General features: G+C 39.3%; 1 protein-coding gene, 1 long non-coding RNA gene and 1 pseudogene across 4 annotated transcripts in view; 1 reads left to right on the top strand and 2 right to left on the bottom strand.

The window, feature by feature from the left end:
* Window positions 1–20,118, bottom strand: part of TMEM38B (transmembrane protein 38B) — a 112,128-nt gene that overhangs the window by 54,655 nt on the left and 37,355 nt on the right. The window contains exon 1 of one of the 3 annotated variants that reach the window (XM_060154694.1): window positions 16,607–16,844. The exons of 1 other annotated variant lie outside the window; for it this stretch is intronic. In XM_060154694.1, coding sequence (XP_060010677.1) covers window positions 16,607–16,718 — 112 coding nt within the window. In that variant the 5' untranslated portion in view covers window positions 16,719–16,844. Of the gene's footprint in view, window positions 1–16,606; window positions 16,852–20,118 lie in introns of those variants that run through there. One more of the 3 variants, XM_060154695.1, reaches the window with a different exon arrangement.
* The window catches only part of LOC132523466 (uncharacterized), an 84,098-nt gene continuing 80,136 nt past the window's right edge, over window positions 16,157–20,118 (top strand). Inside the window, exon 1 of the long non-coding RNA XR_009541528.1 lies at window positions 16,157–16,788. This is a non-coding gene — a long non-coding RNA (uncharacterized LOC132523466). The remainder of the gene's footprint in view (window positions 16,789–20,118) is intronic.
* On the bottom strand, window positions 19,329–19,748 carry LOC132522809 (10 kDa heat shock protein, mitochondrial-like; annotated as a pseudogene).

The following is a 20,118-nucleotide window of genomic DNA, read 5'->3' on the forward strand; positions in this document are numbered from 1 at the left end:
AAAGGGTCTGCAATACACCAAAATGTTAACTGTTATTATCTCCTGAGAGAAGCTTAGGAGTAGGGAAGATGGTCAAAGGGGCTTTAAATTTATTTAATTATATTGATTATATTATTTAATTATATCTGAATTCTTTAAAATAAAGTGTTTGTTAATTGTATAATTAAATTAAAATTTAGCAAATTATGTCATAACCAATCTGAGGAATATAATGCATCGATTCAAAACAATGTAGCAGCTTTACATGCACTGACGTGACAAGAAGAAAATCATATTTATATGAATATGTACAGTAAGAAATCATTTACAGGGGGAAAACAGAAAACTATACATTTCTATAGGTATGTACACATGCAGCTAATGCATAAAAGAAGGTCTGCAAGAATACCCAACCAAACTATTAACTGTTATTACCTCTTAGGGAGAGGCCCTTTTATGCAAAAACAAACAACAAAACAAACTATAGAAATGTATGTGTGAATTCAGTAGGGTAATATCGTCATACTTGTACTAACATGGGAATTCATCTCTATGTGCTCATGGGAAAAAAAAAAAAGAGGGAGATAAAAATTTAAATACTGCAAACCACCATTCCACACAATAAAATGTGCCCAGGAGTGAACATGAGTTGGAAGATGTAAATTTTCGATGGTGTGTATATATCGTCAAATGAAGTGATGCCAAGGTTTAATGATATGCATCTGGTGATAACTCAAGAAATGGTGACTTGTATCAATTTGGAAGAAAAACTAGTTTTGAGAAACTTACTAAAAACCAGGATGTCTATCTCCAGTGCAGCAATTTCCCCTAAACTTAAGAATTATTCAAGAGTTATTTTGATGATACATGGCCATGCTATCTTTATAGAGCCAAACCCCTATGTAAGATGTGACACCACTATGTCTCTCTACACATATATATTGCTATCCATCAAAATACGTATACGGGCACTGTTCAGTATTGCCCTGTACAATGATGACTGTTTAGAACATTGGCTAGTCAGCATAATATATGAATATGATCTTTTCTTTTAGTCAGTGGACACTAGCTGCCTTACTGAGCCATTCTCACATTGAGAGGCAATACAGAGTGCTTAAGAATCCAGACTCTGGAGCTTAATTGCCGAGGTATAAATCCTGGCTCCAGCACTTACTCTCTGTGTAAAGTGAACAAGGTAACTGCTTTCCCACATCTTAAAAAAAAACAAACAAAACAGTAAGCAACAACTATTAGCTATCACTATTATTATAGAAGTAAATAGAAAAAAAAAGAAAATTACCCTTTCCTCTCTACTTCTACCCTTCAGTCACACTCATTTTCTGTAGGGTGGCAACTTCCAGACTTCTTTTTCTGTGCTTATTTATACATGCACACCCCTTTTCCCCCTCAAGACCTTCTTCTCCCCCAACCTTGTCCTCGTGTGTGTTTGTCTGTGTGGGTGTGGGTGTGTCCCTCTCTCTCTCTCAGGCCATACCCTGGTTAGCTCTGCACACACATTCTGGAAATGGGAGCTCTAAGTGAATGAGAGTTACAATGGGCCCATCATTACACAGTTACTATGAAGACACATTCCAAAGTAACTGATTACTTCTGGTAAATATACAATTAGGGAATATGTCTGTATCCTCTGTATCCCTTAGGGTTGTTCTAATGGAAGATTTAGCATTACTATCATCCATCTGACACAACAATTAGGCTTAGGCAAATTCAAATATGCCAAAAAAGTTTTCCTTTGACCACTAAAACAATCCAAATCAAATTTACTAAATTTGATGCTTTCACACAAATTATTCACTCATGTAATATGCATTTCCAATTAAGTCTGTCAAAATAACTTTCCTTTTCCCTCAACTTTCACGGTATTTTATCCTTTCCTCTTAAAATATATCATGTTCTAGTTTTTGTTCATAAGTGTTAGCTCCACTATAAGACTGATATACCCCTTGAGACTCTAAGAAACTTTAGTATAAAGTAGATGCTCAACAAATGTTTATTGTACAACAGAAAAATATATGTGCAATATTTCAAGAGTGTAAGCATGATAATTTTACTACCATTAATTTCCCTTAGTTTTATCACAAGTCACAGAGATAACTGTGATTACGTACCAGTTTTCTGACTCTTTGTAGGACCTCTAACCTCTCTTGGCTTAAACTTCAAGTTTCATAAAATGAGAATAACACATAACTTATAAGAACTTAAAATAAGAGAATATACATAAAAATACATATTTACTACCTAGTACATGTCAGACACTCCGTTGATTTGTGTGCTGAATGGATTGATCACTGACAAGAGAGAAAAGAGGCAAGGAGAATGCAACCCTTGGGCTGCTTCTGACTCAATTATCTGAGCCCAAGATATAATACTTTTGAGTTCTTACTGCAAAGCTGGGATGAGAATGACACATTATGGCACTGAAAAGGTACTCATAACCCCAACAGTCTTAAATCAATGAAACTAAGATTTTATTAGACCAAAAAAGAAAGGAAAAGAACAGAGTTACAGGGAGGGTCTCTCTCATACCAGTCTTTTTTGCCTGATTTTCAAAATTATGTCAGCCAGAAATATTTCTCTAACTCAAACAGACCTTTCTTTAAAGCTTTCTTCAGTACACACACTACCATAACACATTTTTCAGCATGAGGCAATCTTATGACAAAGTTCTTTGGGTATGATGTTCCTTTGTATATATCGTACTAGCACCAGTCAGTTTAATGTGAAGTTAAATTATGAAAACACAGGACTCCCCTGGCAGTCCAGTGGTTAAGACTCTGTGCTTCTACCGCAGGGGGTGCGGGTTTAATCCCTGGTCAGGGAACTAAGATCCGGCATGCCATGAGACAGGGCCAAATAAATAAAAGTATGATGCTTTCAAAATTTATATTAAAAAAAATACAGAAAGTTAACCAGAAACAGCTGTATATCTTTAGGGCATATAAATAATTTTCAGTAGAAAAAAATAGTTAATATGATATCTTTAATTTTTTCTCAGTTTTAAACAAACGTGAGAGGCCCGTGTACAAAAAAAAAAAGTATAAGATATCTGAAGTACATATAATCACCTGGGGACTTTAACATCAAAATATTTTCATTATGAAATGAAAGCTGAGAAATAAAGTCACACTCTACTCCCTTAAATTCATTTAAAATCACATCCACAAAATAATCCCATTCTCTAGCCAAATGAAGTATTAGACTATGTTTTTGTTTTTGTTTTTTGTGGTACGCGGGCCTCTCACCGCTGTGGCCTCTCCCGCGGCGGAGCAACAGGTTCCGGACGCGCAGGCTCAGCGGCCATGGCTCACGGGCCCAGCCGCTCCACGGCATGTGGGATCCTCCCAGACCGGGGCATGAACCCGTATCCCCTGCATCGGCAGGCGGGCTCTCAACCACTGTGCCACCAGGGAAGCCCTATTAGACTATGTTTAACATACTTTTACTGACTTAGTTAAAACAAAGACTAGAAAGATATTCTTTAATGTACTGCACACATGACTTCTTTATTTTGATATACTCAGTCTACTTTAGTTCCGCAGTGTGTCTCCGTTTTTAAGAAATAGTTACACTGTAGCTATTTCCAAACAGTCAGCATTCAGCTTGCTGGTGGTTAATATGACTTCCGGAAAGAAGCAGGGGAATGCTCTAGCCTTCTTAAAGCCTCATCTCCAGAGGTTAAGTATTTTTAAATTGCATATTAGTAAACTTTTGCCCTAGTCTTTCCCATTTATAGATTTATCTCTTTAAGAAGAAAAATTAACAACATAATCTAGCTCATATGCCTCAAGTATGCTTTTTCATCAAAATATTTTAAAATAATCATGTAGGCAACAATGGCTTAGAGATTACCTGTGACACAATTCAAGGAGTTTTATATCAAGTATGAATCATAGTGGGCCAAGTAAATGCACGGCTGTGGTTATTTCCCCAGCTCCTTAATGTATAACTAGACTAGACATACTTAGCAACTGGCACACTCTGCATATTGATTCTCTGATCCTTGGAATAAGGATCATTATGATAGGAATGATCAGGTAGAAGCCCCTAGAGTTTCTTCTCCTCACCAAGATATTTTTACAAAGCAGTATTACAGAGATGAGTACCATAACCAAAAACATGAAAGATGAAAGACGAGGATAGCTATCACATTCCACTTAACTTGCTTGCTTGGGCTATATGTAAAGCAGATGGATCTTGAAAAATAATTGTGAACTATTTTAAATGTAGACTGGTAATGACTCCAACTGCAGCTGGTATTCAAAATACAGTATTTTTACTAGAACAAATCAGCATTAACCTCTGTAACCTAGTAAAGAAATGCTTTTTTCTCCATATTAATTTGCAAAGAATCCCAGAAACACTTTGCTTTTACCTGACAGGTTTAACAGTACACTATCACAGTCTTGCCTCAGATCTATGTCAACTCTCCTGCTCTCTAAACAAGTCCACAGAAATTATGATCATATTGACAGTCCACAAAACATCACATTGGCCTGCCACACTGAAGGCATTATACTGACTAGATCTATGGACAGGAAATAGCCAGCACTTTAGATATCTTAATATTACATATGGAAACCAGAAAGCATGTAGTTAAACCCCACTCCTAGGTTTCTGTACCAGAGTCCAGTCAGGAAACAGAAAATACAAAGTTTTATTAACAGAAAGGATTTAATATAAATAAGTAAGTAGGTATAAAATTGTTAACTAGATTATTGAAAAAGTAAAAAGTAAATACTATGGTGTCACAGAAGTATCAACTGTAGAAAGCTGTTACCACTCCTGGGGGAACAAAGGATAGGCTGAAATTATTAAAACTTAGAAGCTTGGAGGAAGAGCTCTTTAGACTCAAAACTGAAGACTCCTGGAGAGGGGACACTGCTCAGCTGGTGCTCTGGTCCACCTCACTCACTGAGTTTTAAGTTCTGAGTTTTAAATACTGAGTTTTAAGTTCTTATCCCAAGCTACCTAGTTAGTGGTAGAGTTTGAACTAAACACTGGTCTTCCGACTTCTGACTTTATGAATGCTTTCTACTACAGCACACTCCCTGATCAATGTTTTGTCAGGTCACTCAAATATTCTAAGTTTCCTTTAGCTTAAAAAATATTAAAGAGAGGACCTTCATGATGGTGGAGGAGTAAGACGTGGAGATCACATTCCTCCCAACAAATACATTAAAAATACATGTACGTGTGGAACAACTCCTACAGAACACCTACTGAACGCTGGCAGAAGACCTCAGACTTCCCAAAAGGCAAGAAACTCTCCACCTGCCTGGGTAGGGGAAAGGAAAAAAGAAAAAACAGAGACAAAAGAATAGAGATAGGACCTGCAACTTGGGGAGGGAGCTGTAAAGGAGGAAACGTTTCCACACACTAGGAAGCCACTTCACTGGTGGAGGTGAGGAGTGGGTGGGAGAGGGAAGCCTCAGAGCCACGGAGGACAGCGCAGCAACAGGGGTGCGGAGGGCAAAGCGGAGAGACTCCCACACAGAGGTCAGTGCTGACCAGCACTCAACAGCGTGAGAGGCTTGTCTGCTCACCCAGCAGGGTGGATGGGGGCTGGGAGCTGAGGATCGGGCTTCGGAGGTGAGATCCCAGGGAGACGACTGGGGTTGGCTGAGTGAACACAGCCTGAAGGGGGCTAATGCTCCACAGCTAACCAGGAGGGAGTCCGGGAAAAAGTCTGGAACTGCCTAAGAGGCAAGAGACCATTGTTTCGGGGTGTGCGAGGAGAGGAGATTCAGAACACCACCTAAACAAGCTTCAGAAACAGGCACAAGCCGCAGCTATCAGCACGGACACCAGAGACAGGCATGAAATGCTAAGCCTGCTTCTGCAGCCACCAAGAAGCCTTTGTGCGAGCACAGGTCACTCTCCACACCTCCCCTCCTGGGAGCCTGTGCGGCGCGCCACTGCCAGGGTCCCGTGATCCAGAGGCAACTTCCCCAGGAGAACGCATGGCGCCCCAGGCTGTTACAACGTCATGCCAGCCTCTGCTGTCGCAGGCTCACCCCGCATTCTGTACCCCTCCCGACCACCGGCCTGAGTGAGCCAGAGCCCCCTAATCAGCTGCTCCTTTAACCCCGTCCTGTCTGGGCGAAGAACAGACGCCAGAGGGCGACCTACACACAGAGGCAGGGCCAAATCCAAAGCTGAACCCCAGGAGCTGTGGGAACAAAGAAGAGAAAGAGAAATTTCTCCCAGCAGCCTCAGGAGCAGCAGATTAAATCTCCACAATCAACTAGATGTTCCCTGCATTGTGGAATACCTGAATAGACAACGAATCATCCCAACATTGAGGCAGTGGGCTTTGGGATCAACTGTAGACTTCGGGTTTGCAGAATGCAACACCCTGGTTACTGATTTCTATGTTTATCATAGCATAGTTTTTAGTGATTCTTACCATTGGTGGATTTGTTTACTGGTTTGCTTGCTTTCTTTTATTTTATTATTTATTCTTATTTTTTATTTTAATAACTACATTTATTTTATTTATTTATTTTTCTTTCTTTCTTTTTTTCTCCCTTCTCTTCTGAGCCGGGTAGCAGACAGGGTCTTGGTGCTCCAGCCAGGTGTCAGGCCTGAGCCTCTGAGGTGGGAGAGTTCAGGACATTAGACCACCAAGACCTCCTGGCCCCATGTAATATCAATCAGCGAGAGCTCTCCAAGAGATCTCCATCTCAACACTAAGACCCTGCTCCTCTCAACGACCAGCAAGCTCCAGTGCTGGACACCCCATGACAAACAACTAACAAGAACACAGCCCCACTCATTAGCAGAGAGGCTGCCTAAACTCATAAGTTCACAGACACCCCAAAACACAACACTGGATACGGTCCTGCCCACCAGAAAGACAAGATCCAGCCTCATCCACCAGAACACAGGCACCAGTGCCCTCCACCAGGAAACCTACACAACCCACTGAACCAACCTTACCCACTGGCAGCAGACACCAAAAACAACGGGAACTACGAACCTGCAGCCTGCAAAAGGGAGACTCTAAATACAGTAAGTTAAGCAAACTGAGAAGACAGAGAAATACTCAGCAGATGAAGGAGCAAAATAAAAACCAACCAGACCAAACAAATGAAGACGACATAGGCAGTCTACCTGAAAAAGAATTCAAAGTAATGATAGTAAATATGATCCAAAATCTTGGAAATAGAATGGAGAAAATATAAGATACGTTTGACAAAGAACTAGAAGAACTAAAGCGCAAACACACAATGATGAACAACACAATAAATGAAATTTAAACTGCTCTAGAAGGAATCAATAGCAGAATAACTGAGGCAGAAGAACGGGTAAGTGACCTGGAAGATAAAATAGTGGAAATAATTACCAGAGAGCAGAATAAAGAAAAAAGAATGAAAATAATTGAGGACAGTCTCAGAGACCTCTAGGACATTAAATGCACCAACATTTTAATTATAGGGCTCCCAGAAGAAGAAAAGAAAAAGAGTCTGAGAAAGTATTTGAAGAGATTATAGTTGAAAACTTCCCTAATATAGGAAAGGAAATAGTCAATCAAGTCCAGGAAGCATAGAGTCTCCTAGAGGACAAATCCAAGGTGAAACATGCCAAGATACATATTAATCAAACTATCAAAAATTACATACAAAGAAAAAATATTAAAAGCAGCAAGGGAAAAGCAACAAATAACATACAAGGGAATCCCCACAAGGTTAACAGCTGATCTTTCAGCAGAAACTCTGCAAGCCAGAAGGGAGTGGCAAGACATATTTAAAGTGATGAAAGGGAAAAACCTAAAACCAAGATTACTCTACCAGGCAAGAATCTCATTCAGATTCAATGGAGAAGTTAAAAACTTTACAGATAAGCAAAAGCTAAGAGAATTCAGCACCACCAAACCAGCTTTACAACAAATGCTAAAGTAAGTTCTCTAGGCAGGAAACACAAAAGAAGGAAAAGACCTAAAATAACAAACCTGAAACAATTAAGAAAACAGTAATAGGAACATACGTATCGATAATTACCTTAAATGTAAACGGATTAAACACTCCAACCAAAAGACACAGACTGGCTGAATGGATACAAAAACAAGACCCATATATATGATGTTTACAAGAGACTCACTTCAGACCTAGGGACACATACAGACTGAAAGTGAGAGGATGAAGAAATTTATTCAATACAAATGGAAATCAAAAGAAAGCTGGAGTAGCAATACTCATATCAGATAAAATAGACTTTAAAATAAAGACTACTACAACAAACAAAGAAAGACACTACATAACGACCAAGGGATCAATCCAAGAAGAACATGTAACAATTGTAAATGCTTATGCACCCAACATAGGAGCACCTCAATACATAAGGCAAATATTAACAACCATAAAAGGGGAAATCAACAGTAACACAATAATAGCAGGGGACTTTAACACCCCACTTTCACCAATGGACAGATCATCCAAAATGAAAATAAATAAGGAAATGCAAGCTTTAAATGACACATTAACGATATGGACTTAATTGATATTTATAGGACATTCCATCCAAAAACAACAAAATACACTTTCTTCTCAAGTGGTCATGGAACATTCTGCAGAATAGATCATATCTTGGGTCACAAATCAAGCCTTGGTAAATTTAAGAAAACTGAAATCATATCAAGTATGTTTTGCGACCACAACACTATGAGACTAGATACCAATTACAGGAAAAAACCTGTAAAAATACAAACACATGGAAGCTAAACAATACACTACTTAATAACCAAGAGACCAACGAAGAAACCAAAGAGGAAATCAAAAAATACCTAGAAAAAAATGACAATGAAAATACAATGACCCAAGGCCTATGGGATGCAGCAAAAGCAGTTTTAAAAGGAAAGATTATAGTAAAACAATCTTACCTCAAGAAACAAGAAATATCTCAAATGAACAATCAAACCTTACACCTAAAGCAATCAGAGAAAGAAGAAGAAGAACAACAAAAATATTAGCAGAAGGAAAGAAATCATAAAAACCAGATCAGATATAAATGAAAAAGAAATGAAGGACACAATAGCAAAGACCAATAAGACTAAAAGCTGGTTTTTTGAGAAGATAAACAAAATTGATAAACCATTAGCCACACTCATCAAGAATAAAAGGGAAAAGGCTCAAATCAACAGAATTACAAATGAAAAAGGAGAAGTACCAACTGACACTGCAGAAATACAAACGACCATGAGAGATTACTACAAGCAACTTATATGCCAATAAAATGGACAACCTGGAAGAAATGGACAAACTCTAAGAAGGGCACAACCTTCTGAAACTCAATCAGGAAGAAACAGAAAATATAAACAGACCAATCACAAGCACTGAAATTGAAACTGATTAAAAATCTTCCAACAAACAAAAGCACAGGACTAGATGGCTTCACAGATGAATTCTATCAACATTTAGAGAAGAGCTAACACCTATCCTTCTCAAACTCTTCCAAAATATAGCAGATGGAGGAACACTCCCAAATGCATTCTACGAGGCCACCATTATCTGATACCAAAACCAGACAAAGATGTCACAAAGAAAGAAAACTACAGGCCAATATCACTGATTAACATAGATGCAAAAATCCTCAATAAAATACTAGCAAACAGAATTCAACAGCACATTAAAAGGATCATACACCATGATCTAGTGGGGTTTATCCCAGGAATGCAAGGATTCTTCAATATATGCAAATCAATCAACATGATACACCATATTAACAAACTGAAGGAGAAAATCAAATCATCTTCTCAATAGATGCAGAAAAAGCTTTCAACAAAATTCAACACCCATTTATGATAAAAACCCTCCAGAAAGTAGGCATAGAGGGAACTTACCTCAACAAAATAAAGGCTATATATGACAAACCCACAGCCAACATCATTCTCAATGGTGAAAAACTAAAACCATTTCCACTAATATCAGGAACAAGACAAGGTTGCCCACTCTCTGGAAGTTTTAGCCACAGCAATCAGAGAAGAAAAAGAAAGAAAAGGAATCCAAATTGGAAAAGAAGAAGTAAAACTGTCACTGTTTGCAGCTGACAAGATACAATACATAGATGCTACCAGAAAACTACTAGAGCTAACCAATGAATTTGTTAAAGTAGCAGGACACAAAATTAATGCACACAAATCTCTTGCATTCCTATACACTAATGACGAAAAATCTGAGAGAGAAATTAAGGAAACATTCCCATTTACCACTGCAACAAAAAGAGTAAAATACCTAAGAATAAACCTACCTAAGGAGACAAAAGACCTGTATGCAGAAAACTATATGACACTGATGAAAGGAATTAAAGATGATAAAAACAGGACAGATATACCATATTCTTGGATTGGAAGAATCAACATTGTGAAAATGACCATACTACCCAAAGCAATCTATAGATTCAATGCAATCCCTATCAAACTACCTGTGGCATTTTTCAAAACAAAACAAAAAATTTCACAATTTGTATGGAAACAAAAAGACCCTGAATAGCCAAAGCAATCTTGAGAAAGATAAACAAAGCTGGAGGAACTGGGCTCCCTGACTTCAGACTACACTACATAGCTACAGTAATCAAGACAGTATGGTACTGGCACCAAAACAGAAATATAGATCAATGGAACAGGACAGAAAGCCCAGAGATAAACCCACACACATGTGGTCACCTTGTCTTTGATAAAGGAGGCAAGAATATACAATGGAGAAAAGACAGCCTCTTCAATACATGGTGCTGGGAAAACTGGACAGCTACATGTGCAAGAATAAAATTAGAACACTCCCTAACACCATACACAAAAATAAACTCTAAATGGATTAAAGACCTAAATGTAAGGCCAGACACTGTCAAACTCTTAGAGGAAAACATAGGTAGAACACTCTATGACATAAATCATAGCAACATCCTTTTTGTCCCACCTCCTAGAGAAATGGAAATAAAAACAAAAATAAACAAATGGGACCTAATGAAACTTAAAAGCTTTTGCACTGCAAAGGAAACCATAAACAAGACGAAAAGACAACCCTCAGAATAGGAGAAAATATTTGCAAATGAAGCAACTGACAAAGGATTAGTCTCCAAAATATACAAGCAGCTCATGCAGCTCATTATCAAAAAAACAAACAATCCAATCCAAAAATGAAAAGAAGACCTACACAGATATTTCTCCAAAGATGATATACAGACTGCCAACAAACACATGAAATGATGCTCAACATCACTAATCATTAGAGAAATGCAAATCAAAACTACAATGAGGTATCACTTCACACCTGTCAGAATGGCCATCATCAAAAAATCTACAAACAGTAAATGCTGGAGAGGGTGTGGAGAAAGGGAACCCTCCTGCACTGTTGGTGGGAATGTAAATTGATACAGCCACTATGGAGAACAGTATGGAGGTTCCTTAAAAAACTAAAAATAGAACTACCATATGACCCAGCAGTCCCACCCCTGGGCATATACCCTGAGAAAACCATAATTCAAAAAGAGTCATGTACCATAATGTTCATTGTAGCATTATTTACAATAGCCAGGACATGGAAGCAACCTAAGTGTCCATCGACAGATGAATGGATAAAGAAGATTTGGCACATGTATACAATGGAATATTACTCAGCCATAAACAGAAACTAAATTGAGGTATTTATAGTGAGGTGGATGGCCCTAGAGACTGTCATCCAGAGTGAAGTATGTCAGAAAGATAAAAACAAATATTGTACGCTAACACATATATATGGAATCTAAAATAAAATAAATGGTTCTGAAGAACCTAGGGGCAGGACAGGAATAAAGATGCAGACGTAGAGAATGGACTTGAGGACACGGGCAGGTGGAAGGGTAAACTGGGACGAAGTGAGAGAGTGGCATGGCCATACATACACTACCAAATGTAAAATAGGTAGCTAGTGGGAAGCAGCCACATAGCACAGGGAGCTCAGCTTGGTGCTTTGTGACCACCTAGAGGGGTGAGATAGGGAGGATGAGAGGGAGGCTCAAGAGGGAGGGCATATGCGAATACATGTATAATATATGTATATGTATAGCTGATTCACTTTGTTATACAGCAGAAACTAACACAACATTGTAAAGCAATTATACTCCAATAAAGATGTTAAAAAATATATATTAAAGATATTTAAGTAAGATTCTCTGTACTCACATAAGTAAATTATGGACTGTCATTTCTGAGACATCCTTTTCCACCCCACAATGGGCAGAATCTGCTCTTTTAAAAGCATGCTATAACAGGCCTTTGGGGGGATCATAGTTGTTCTATTTTTACCTGGATGTTGATTAACATAGTTGTGCTCATTCTGAAAATTCACTGAACTATACATTTACGATTACTTTTGCACTTTTCTGTATGTGTTTACGTCGGAATTCATAAAGATAGCAAAAGTATGCTGCCACCTTCCCAGAATCCCCAGAACTGATAAATTCTTGTTTTGTTAATCTTTTCATCTCCCACAGATTAGAGGAAGGAACAATGACAAACTTTATTCCTGGATTTAATTCCTGAAAACAAATGAGAAACTGAATGGTGATGTGGAAATGACTGAAATCATGGGAGAAAATAACGATGCCAAATGACAACTTATTGAGAAATTGCTAAATACTGAGAAACCTGGAACATTAAATGTATCTGCAAAGAGAGAGCACAGAATAGTTGAGAACTTTGAAATTAGCCCAAGAACTAGCTCCATAATTTACTAAACTATGTGACTTAAGTAAGGTTATTTTATTCCTGTAAGACTACTCATCTGTAAAATGTGTTCAATAATACCTACCTAAAGAGATGTATGAGGATTAGAATGAAGACACTGAAATGTTTTTTATGTATCTGAAATGAATGAATATTATTAATGTATAAGAAAGGTAATGCAACCTTATGTGACACTGCAAGGAAAGAGAAGGAGGAGGAGGAGGAGGGGGAGGCAGAGGAGATTACAGCGACAACAGCACAGTTGAATTCTTTCAGAGCTATAACAGTAACTTTCATCTTGGTATCCTCAACATCTAATATAGTACCTACTACAGTGAATATTTGCTTAATTGAACTACATATGATTTGAGGGAAGTTAGCAAAATAGTGGTCAGAGAATTAAGAGTAAAATAATAGATTTTGTGTGTAAAAATCAAGTGGAGATCATTGTAGGTTAAATTTTCAGGACGTCTTACAGAAAATAGCAATCGGATATGAATGTAGGATTAAAGAAATGTGTTTATTTTAATGAACATTTAAATAGGAAAAAAACAGAGAACACAGATTTAAAATGTAAGAGAGATTACAACTGATGACATAAACATTCCGTTAAAATGGTTTCTGACCAACAATTCCCAAAGCAGCATTTTCCAACTTCCTAATAAAATGCCCAGGAAAATAGAAAAAACAAACAAAAAAAACCCCTACACTACTAGCCAAAACTAAAAGCTATAGACAATCAGATGCCAGAGTTCAAGAGGAACTAAGGTTAAGTATGAGGCAAATGGAAGTAAACTAAGAAATAAAAAAGAATCCAACATATTAAATACCCCCTGATGCTGTGGTAATCTGAATGGGAGGGGATATCTGTATGTGTATGGCTGATTCACTTTGTTGTGCAGTGGAGGCTAACACAACATTATAAAGCAACCATACTCCAATAAAAATTTTAAAATAAATAAAAAAATTTAAAAATACCCCCTGATGGTTTCACTTGTGAAGTGCAAGTCACATGGAAAAGGAAGGGTGTAGGGGGGATAATCATCTTTCCTTGGATTTGAAGGCCTACAACCTAAACCAAACAAAAAAAAAAAGATGCCATCCTTATCAACACCACAGATAGAAAGAGTTAATCCCCTTTACCCACTTGCCCTCAGTAGTCTAGATCTAGGCATAGTCTGTAAGCCATAAGATGTAAACTATAGAAAGTGGGGAGTGAGGTACTGGCAGTGATAGAGTACATTCCAGAAGTCAAGAGTCTCAAGGAGTAACATGCTTGAGGAGATAAGGATAAGAAGAACCCGGTAGCAGTACATAGATGAATTGCGGTTTTATTGTACTACAGGTCTGTGTTCTAAAGAATCAGTCCCTGGGGAACAGAAAAAAGTTGCCAATTAAGTAAAGTTTTATATAAGGATTGGCAAATGAAAATCCCTAATGAATTAAACTAATACATCAAACAGTTTATTCCAAAAATGTAAGGATAATTCATTTTTTAAAATGTATTACATTTTAAACAGGAAAAACAATATGATCAACTCAATAGATTTATATAAGTATAAATACAAATGGCCAGCAAACATTAGTAACTATGACAGATGCAAATGAAAACTATGTTTTCTGATCATCAGAATGACAAGATATTTAGGACTGATAACAGCCAATACTGTGAAAGGACAGTCTAACACAATTCTAGTAAAAGCAGGTTCACTCTTTTGTGTGAATTCTATAATTTTTACATGTTTACAAGTACTGGTACTGGAATATATTTTTACACCATGTGTAACACTGTACTAGCGTCCAATTAGTCCAATGGTTCTCAAGGTTTTTGGTCTCAGGACTCCTCTGCACCCCCCAAAATTAGTGAGTAGATGAATGGTTACCAGGGGCTTGGGGAGGGCTGACTACAAAGGGGCAGGAGGGAATCTGGGGTGGGTGATGAAACTGTTCTCTATCTTGATTGTGGTGGTAGTTACATGACTGTATGTGTTTGTCCAAAATCATAGAACTTTATATTTAAAAGGGTGAATATAATACAGGTAAATTAAACCTTTAAAAAGGCTGACTCCAAAACAAAATTCTTGAAGACCCCCTAAAAAGCTTTTCTTTATGTGGGTTATCAATATTTATTAGCTTATTAGAAATCATAAATGAGACAATTTTTGAATAGTTCCTTAGGTATTCATTTTTTAAATAATAAATGCACTAAATGTTAAAAAATAATATATTTTTCATGAAAAATAACTATTTTCCAAAGTAAAAAATATTTGGTGAGAAAACTCACACTTTTTTAGTAAATCTCTTTCATGTCTGCTTCAAATTGAAAACAGATGGATTCTCATATCTGCTTCTGCATTCAACCTGTTACAGTACGGCAGGTCATGTGGCCTCTGGAAAACTCCACTGTATATTTGTGAGAAAATGAGTGTGAAAAAGATGACATCTGCATATTATTATGAAAATAATTTTGAGTTGGAAGTGTCAGGAACCCCAGGGGCTCCTGGACCACACTTTGAGAACCTCTGATTTAAGCTATACAAGAAAATACCAGGGCCTCCCTGGTGGCGCAGTGGTTGAGAGTCCACCTGCCGGTGCAGGGGACATGGGTTCGTGCCCCGGTCCAGGAAGATCCCACATGCCGCGGAGCGGCTGGGCCCGTGAGCCACGGCCGCTGAGCCTGTGCGTCCGGAGCCTGTGCTCCACGACGGGAGAGGCCACAACAGTGAGAGGCCCGTGTACCACAAAAAAAAAAAAAAAAAAAGAAAATACCAAATACTGAATATGGCATAATAATAAAATGTACTTATTTTCAAATCAAGGAAGCAGTCTCTTATGCAGATTATCTGTCCCGATTTAATACACTAATATTCCCCTTATCCAGGTCAAAACTGCTACCAAACAATGATTTAGGCTGAACTACAAATTTCAATTTAAATGAAAAATATTTCTGAGGTCCAAGGGTTTTAAAGAAAACAAAAAAACCGCAAAAAACAGACCATAAGAGGTACAGCATCATCCTCAATCCCTCACTCACTGACTGTAGGACGAGGCAGATTAAAAGCAGCATGAACACAGAGAAAGTAAGGCAAAGAAAATGCCTGATCTCAAAAAAAGAAGAAAGCATAAAATGAAAAGGCAGGTAGAATAAGGGCAAAAGTAAATCAATACAGGAGCAAATATATCCTGAATGTAAAATACAAGAAAAAACAAATATTGCTCCTTGTGTGCATGCTTGAAAGAACTCAAAACTCTGTATTAAGACCACATCCCCACTGTACAGAGAAGGGAAGCTACGGCAAATGGCTTTTCTTGTACAACGTCACTCATATGACCCAAAATGGGAAGCCACTCCTCTCAGCAATCATTGTCTAACATGCTAAACAAGGTGGGAGACCTCTCCGTTAAGGGGAACTTGGGGGTGCCTACTTAAGGCTCTTTATTTCAGTGTTTACCCAACTTTCAAAACCGGAGAGCCGTCCAGAACCATTCACTACCCCAAGCGACGAAGTCAGACGTGCTGTCTCCGGGAGCTTTGTTCCCAGGTCATTTTAAAATACTTTCCAAGGAACTGGTGGCACCGCCGGGAGACGGCGCAACCCCTGGGCGGACGCGGGCAGTCCTGGGCTCCCAACTGCGGCTGCGGCCGCCCTGTCACCTGTCCCGGGAGTCCCGCCCGCGGCGGTGGGGCGCCCCCGCACTCCCCCCAACCCAGCGCCTCCTTTGGCGAGGACCGCCCGGGCCTCATTTTCCCCACCTGTACTCGAGGGGTCGGACGGGCCACCTCTCGGCGCCCCTCTAGCTCGACTATAGGACTCCGGGCGGGGGGGCAGCTCGGCCGCTACCCCGCTCAGGTCGTACTCGCTGTGAGGGGGATCCCGAGGGGGCCGGTCCTCGGCGCCCCGCACTCACCCGGCTGATGCTTCAGTGCCATCACCGACACCAGGTAGTGGGCGATGTCAAAAAAGGGAAACATGGAAGTACGAGAAAAGGCAAGGGACAGCTCATTCCACGGACAGTCCATCACGACGACCGACCGCCGCAGCCGAAGCAGCCGCGGCGACGGGTTCCCGGCGTGCGCGACGAGGGGAGGGGTAAGTTACGGCCGCGGCCGCCCGCTCTTCGGCTGGGCCTCTCGGAGCTCTGCGCGTGCGCCTTGACACCCGGCGCCGGCGCGCGGAGGGGGCGGGCCGCGTGTCCCAGGAGCCTCGGATGCGCTGGTGGTTGGCCGCTGGGCGGGGTGAGGAGGGCCGGGGCTTGCTCTAATAAGAGTCCAGCGTCTTCTGCGTGCTGCGAGTTGTGTAAGACGCGGAGAGTGGTCAGATGAATACAACATAAATAATAAATATGCATTATTTCTCTTAACATTTAGTGCATTTATTATTTTTAGAACGAATACATAAAGAACTATTTTAAATGTTTCTCAGTTATTTCTAATATGCTAAGTATTGATACATGAAACCCATAAACGTCTTCAGGACTTTTTGGGATCCTCAAGAAAAATTTTTAAGTCGGCTTTTTTAAAGGTTTAATTTAAATACATTTTATTCACCGTTTTTAGTGTAAAGTTTTATGATTTTGGATAAACGCAGTCCACAAGGGGAGACGCTCAGAATCGGATTTATTTCTGTGAATTGATTTCATTCAACTAACATTTCTCGAGGAACCACAGTATGCAAATCACACCATGACTTATTGGAGATAAAAAAAATAATATGATAATATCCTGCCCTCAAGAAACGTGTTTTCCCAAGGGAGATTACAAAGCGGGTAATAATAAGTATAGGTGCCATGATAGGGCAAGTTCCAAGGAGAGGAAGGCTATTTCAGGTTAGTGGTAAGGCAAACTAGCCTCTAAAAGCTAAGGGAAAGATGGAGGGGAGTACTTTGGCTGGACTACGAAGTGAGAAATTAGCTCAGAAAAGAAGTCCTTGAATGGCAGACCATAACCAAGTGGTTTGGCCCCAGAGCCTAAGCTCTTTCTTGATCACTACATTTTATGCTCAGACAAATCCGAGCCAGACTCCAGTCTCTCAACCATTATGCTAAACTGCGTTTTTCTTTTTTTGCGGGGGTGGGGGGTGGGGGTGGTGAGGTGGGAGGGAGGGTTGCAATCAAGCAACAAAATTAGGAAAGTTTGGTAAAAAGAGACTAAAGACAGGCGAAAATGGAGGATATTCACAGTTCCAAACAAAATGTAGTGGAGGCTGAGGACACTAGGAGCAGGGAACTGGATGGGGAAAGATGCAGTAGAACCAGAACAGGCTGGGTGTCACCTCAACCTGTCAAAAAAGGATGTGGGGAATGGGTGAGTAGGAGAATTATGGTTACATTCAGAGAAATAGGAAACAAGAATGAGGAACAGACTTGGGTAGAAAAAAACAAGTTTAGTTTGGCACATTTTTTATTTGATGTGTCAACAGATCATGCAGACACCAGGAAACTGGAAATAACATAATGAGCTGCTAGATAAGTAAGAGCCGCATGGGAGTAAGAACTGCAGACTTGCATTGATTTTTTTTAATCTGAATATTTGTCTGTTCGTTTTAATTCGTTTAACAAGGGCCTTTTGCTATGTACCAGGCATTTTGCTGGATGTCAGAGGCCCTGCCCTAAATACTAAGTGTTCAAAATGTGGGGGAAATTGTAGTAAATCTCTACATTTCACTACTTATCAAGAAAGAATAGAGTTGCTAAGATACTTTTCATATGTGGTTTTCTAAGCAAGCACCTCTTGTTAGAGAAAGGCTTTTAGACCTCTAGCCAAACTAAAGAAAAAAAAGCAACCGCTGTGAATATTTATACTTTGATGTTTCAGTTTGTTCTTTCATAATTTTTATACATTTCTTTAGCTTTATGAATTTAGGGGCAGAACTTGGATGTTATTTCCCAAAAGATTTTACAGTTTTAAAAGTCTTTAATTAGACTCCACAAAATATGTGTTTTGTCCTTGAACTTAAAAAAAAATACTATAACATCTCTAAATCATATGTCTATGCCAGTATCATTCTGGGGTATAATTAAGTTCATTATTAACACCAATATGGCAATAGTGAAAAGCATCAGAATTTTTTTAAAAAAGATAAATCAAATATTTTGCTTTCCCTAAACATATTAATTCCAACAGAAGAGAATTAATCATCTCAGACTCTACGAGTAATCTGAAATTTGTTTCATTTCCAAACTGTGAAAATAAGCTGGGTCCCCATCTGCCTAGAGCCTAAAGAATACTTTTTTTTTAATCTAAGGGAAATGATATCACCTCACAAAAAGACAAGTTCTATCTAAACGTTAACTGTGCTCACTATATTTGCTTCTGGTCAGTGCTTCAGTTATTTAATGAAATGGGCCAAACAGAAGCAAGTGGGCAATAAAATGAGGGAAGGCTTTGAATTGATAACAGGGAGAGGCAAGATTTGGGGAAATTATGTGCGAAAATTAAAACCTGCCCTGACTTTTGGGAGCAGTTTACAAAGTTACATAATTATTGCAGATAAAACAAATCAAATTATAAAGTACTGCTTATCTATTAGAAAGCAAAAGTGGTCTAACTGTATGAATATCTGGAAAAGAGGGGTTTTTTGTTTTTCGTTTGGATATCATTACTTTATTATAAAAGAAACAGGGAAATTATTTACATGATGAAAGATTTCAGAACTTCAGTGGCAGCTTCACGTGATGCCATTTCAATAGTGACTTATTTTGGTCGACGTAGTTTCCAAGAATGTCACCATCTATAAGTAAGAAATAATCCTTGTCGTCTAGAACTACTTTGGTGCCTCCATATTCTGGGAGAAGAACTTTCACTATCTGGTTGAACCTCTCCACCCTTTCCTTTAGAGCCTGATCTAACAGCTACTACCGTTGCTTGCAATACTTTTCCTTGTGATTTTTCTGGAAGCATAATGCCTCCTTTGGTTACAATTTCGGCTGCACTTCTTTCAACTAATACTCGGTCAAATACGGGAAGAAACTTTCTAAATGCCTGTCCTGCCATGACTCTGGTTGCCACAGTTTGTACTGTTGCTCTTTGGCCGCCGCCACAAAAGGGAGATCCGAAGTCTGACCCTCCGGCCACGTGAACTCGAGAAAAGACCTCCCAGCGCCCTCGCCCCCGGCCCCTCCCCGCGAAAGGGGGCGGCTGCACCAGCGCGCGCCATGGTTCGTTTCCTGGGCTCTGCTCAGGGCTCTGACTCGCGGACCGGTAGGCGGAAGAAAAGAGGAGGTTTTTCTAGGCTTTTCTAGGCCGCGGGCCAAGGTGAAAATACTTACCCTTAGCCCCCCTTCCGGAAATGGAAAAGAATTTTGACTAAACATATTTGAAGCATTTTGAGTACGAAAACATGTGAAACTAATTGTTATAAACCAGGTTTTTCAACCTCAATGCTATTGACATTTTGGGCTGAACAATTCTTAGCTCTCTT

The sequence above is a fragment of the Lagenorhynchus albirostris genome, chromosome 7 (genome assembly GCF_949774975.1).
Source record: "Lagenorhynchus albirostris chromosome 7, mLagAlb1.1, whole genome shotgun sequence".
Lineage (NCBI taxonomy): Eukaryota > Metazoa > Chordata > Mammalia > Artiodactyla > Delphinidae > Lagenorhynchus > Lagenorhynchus albirostris.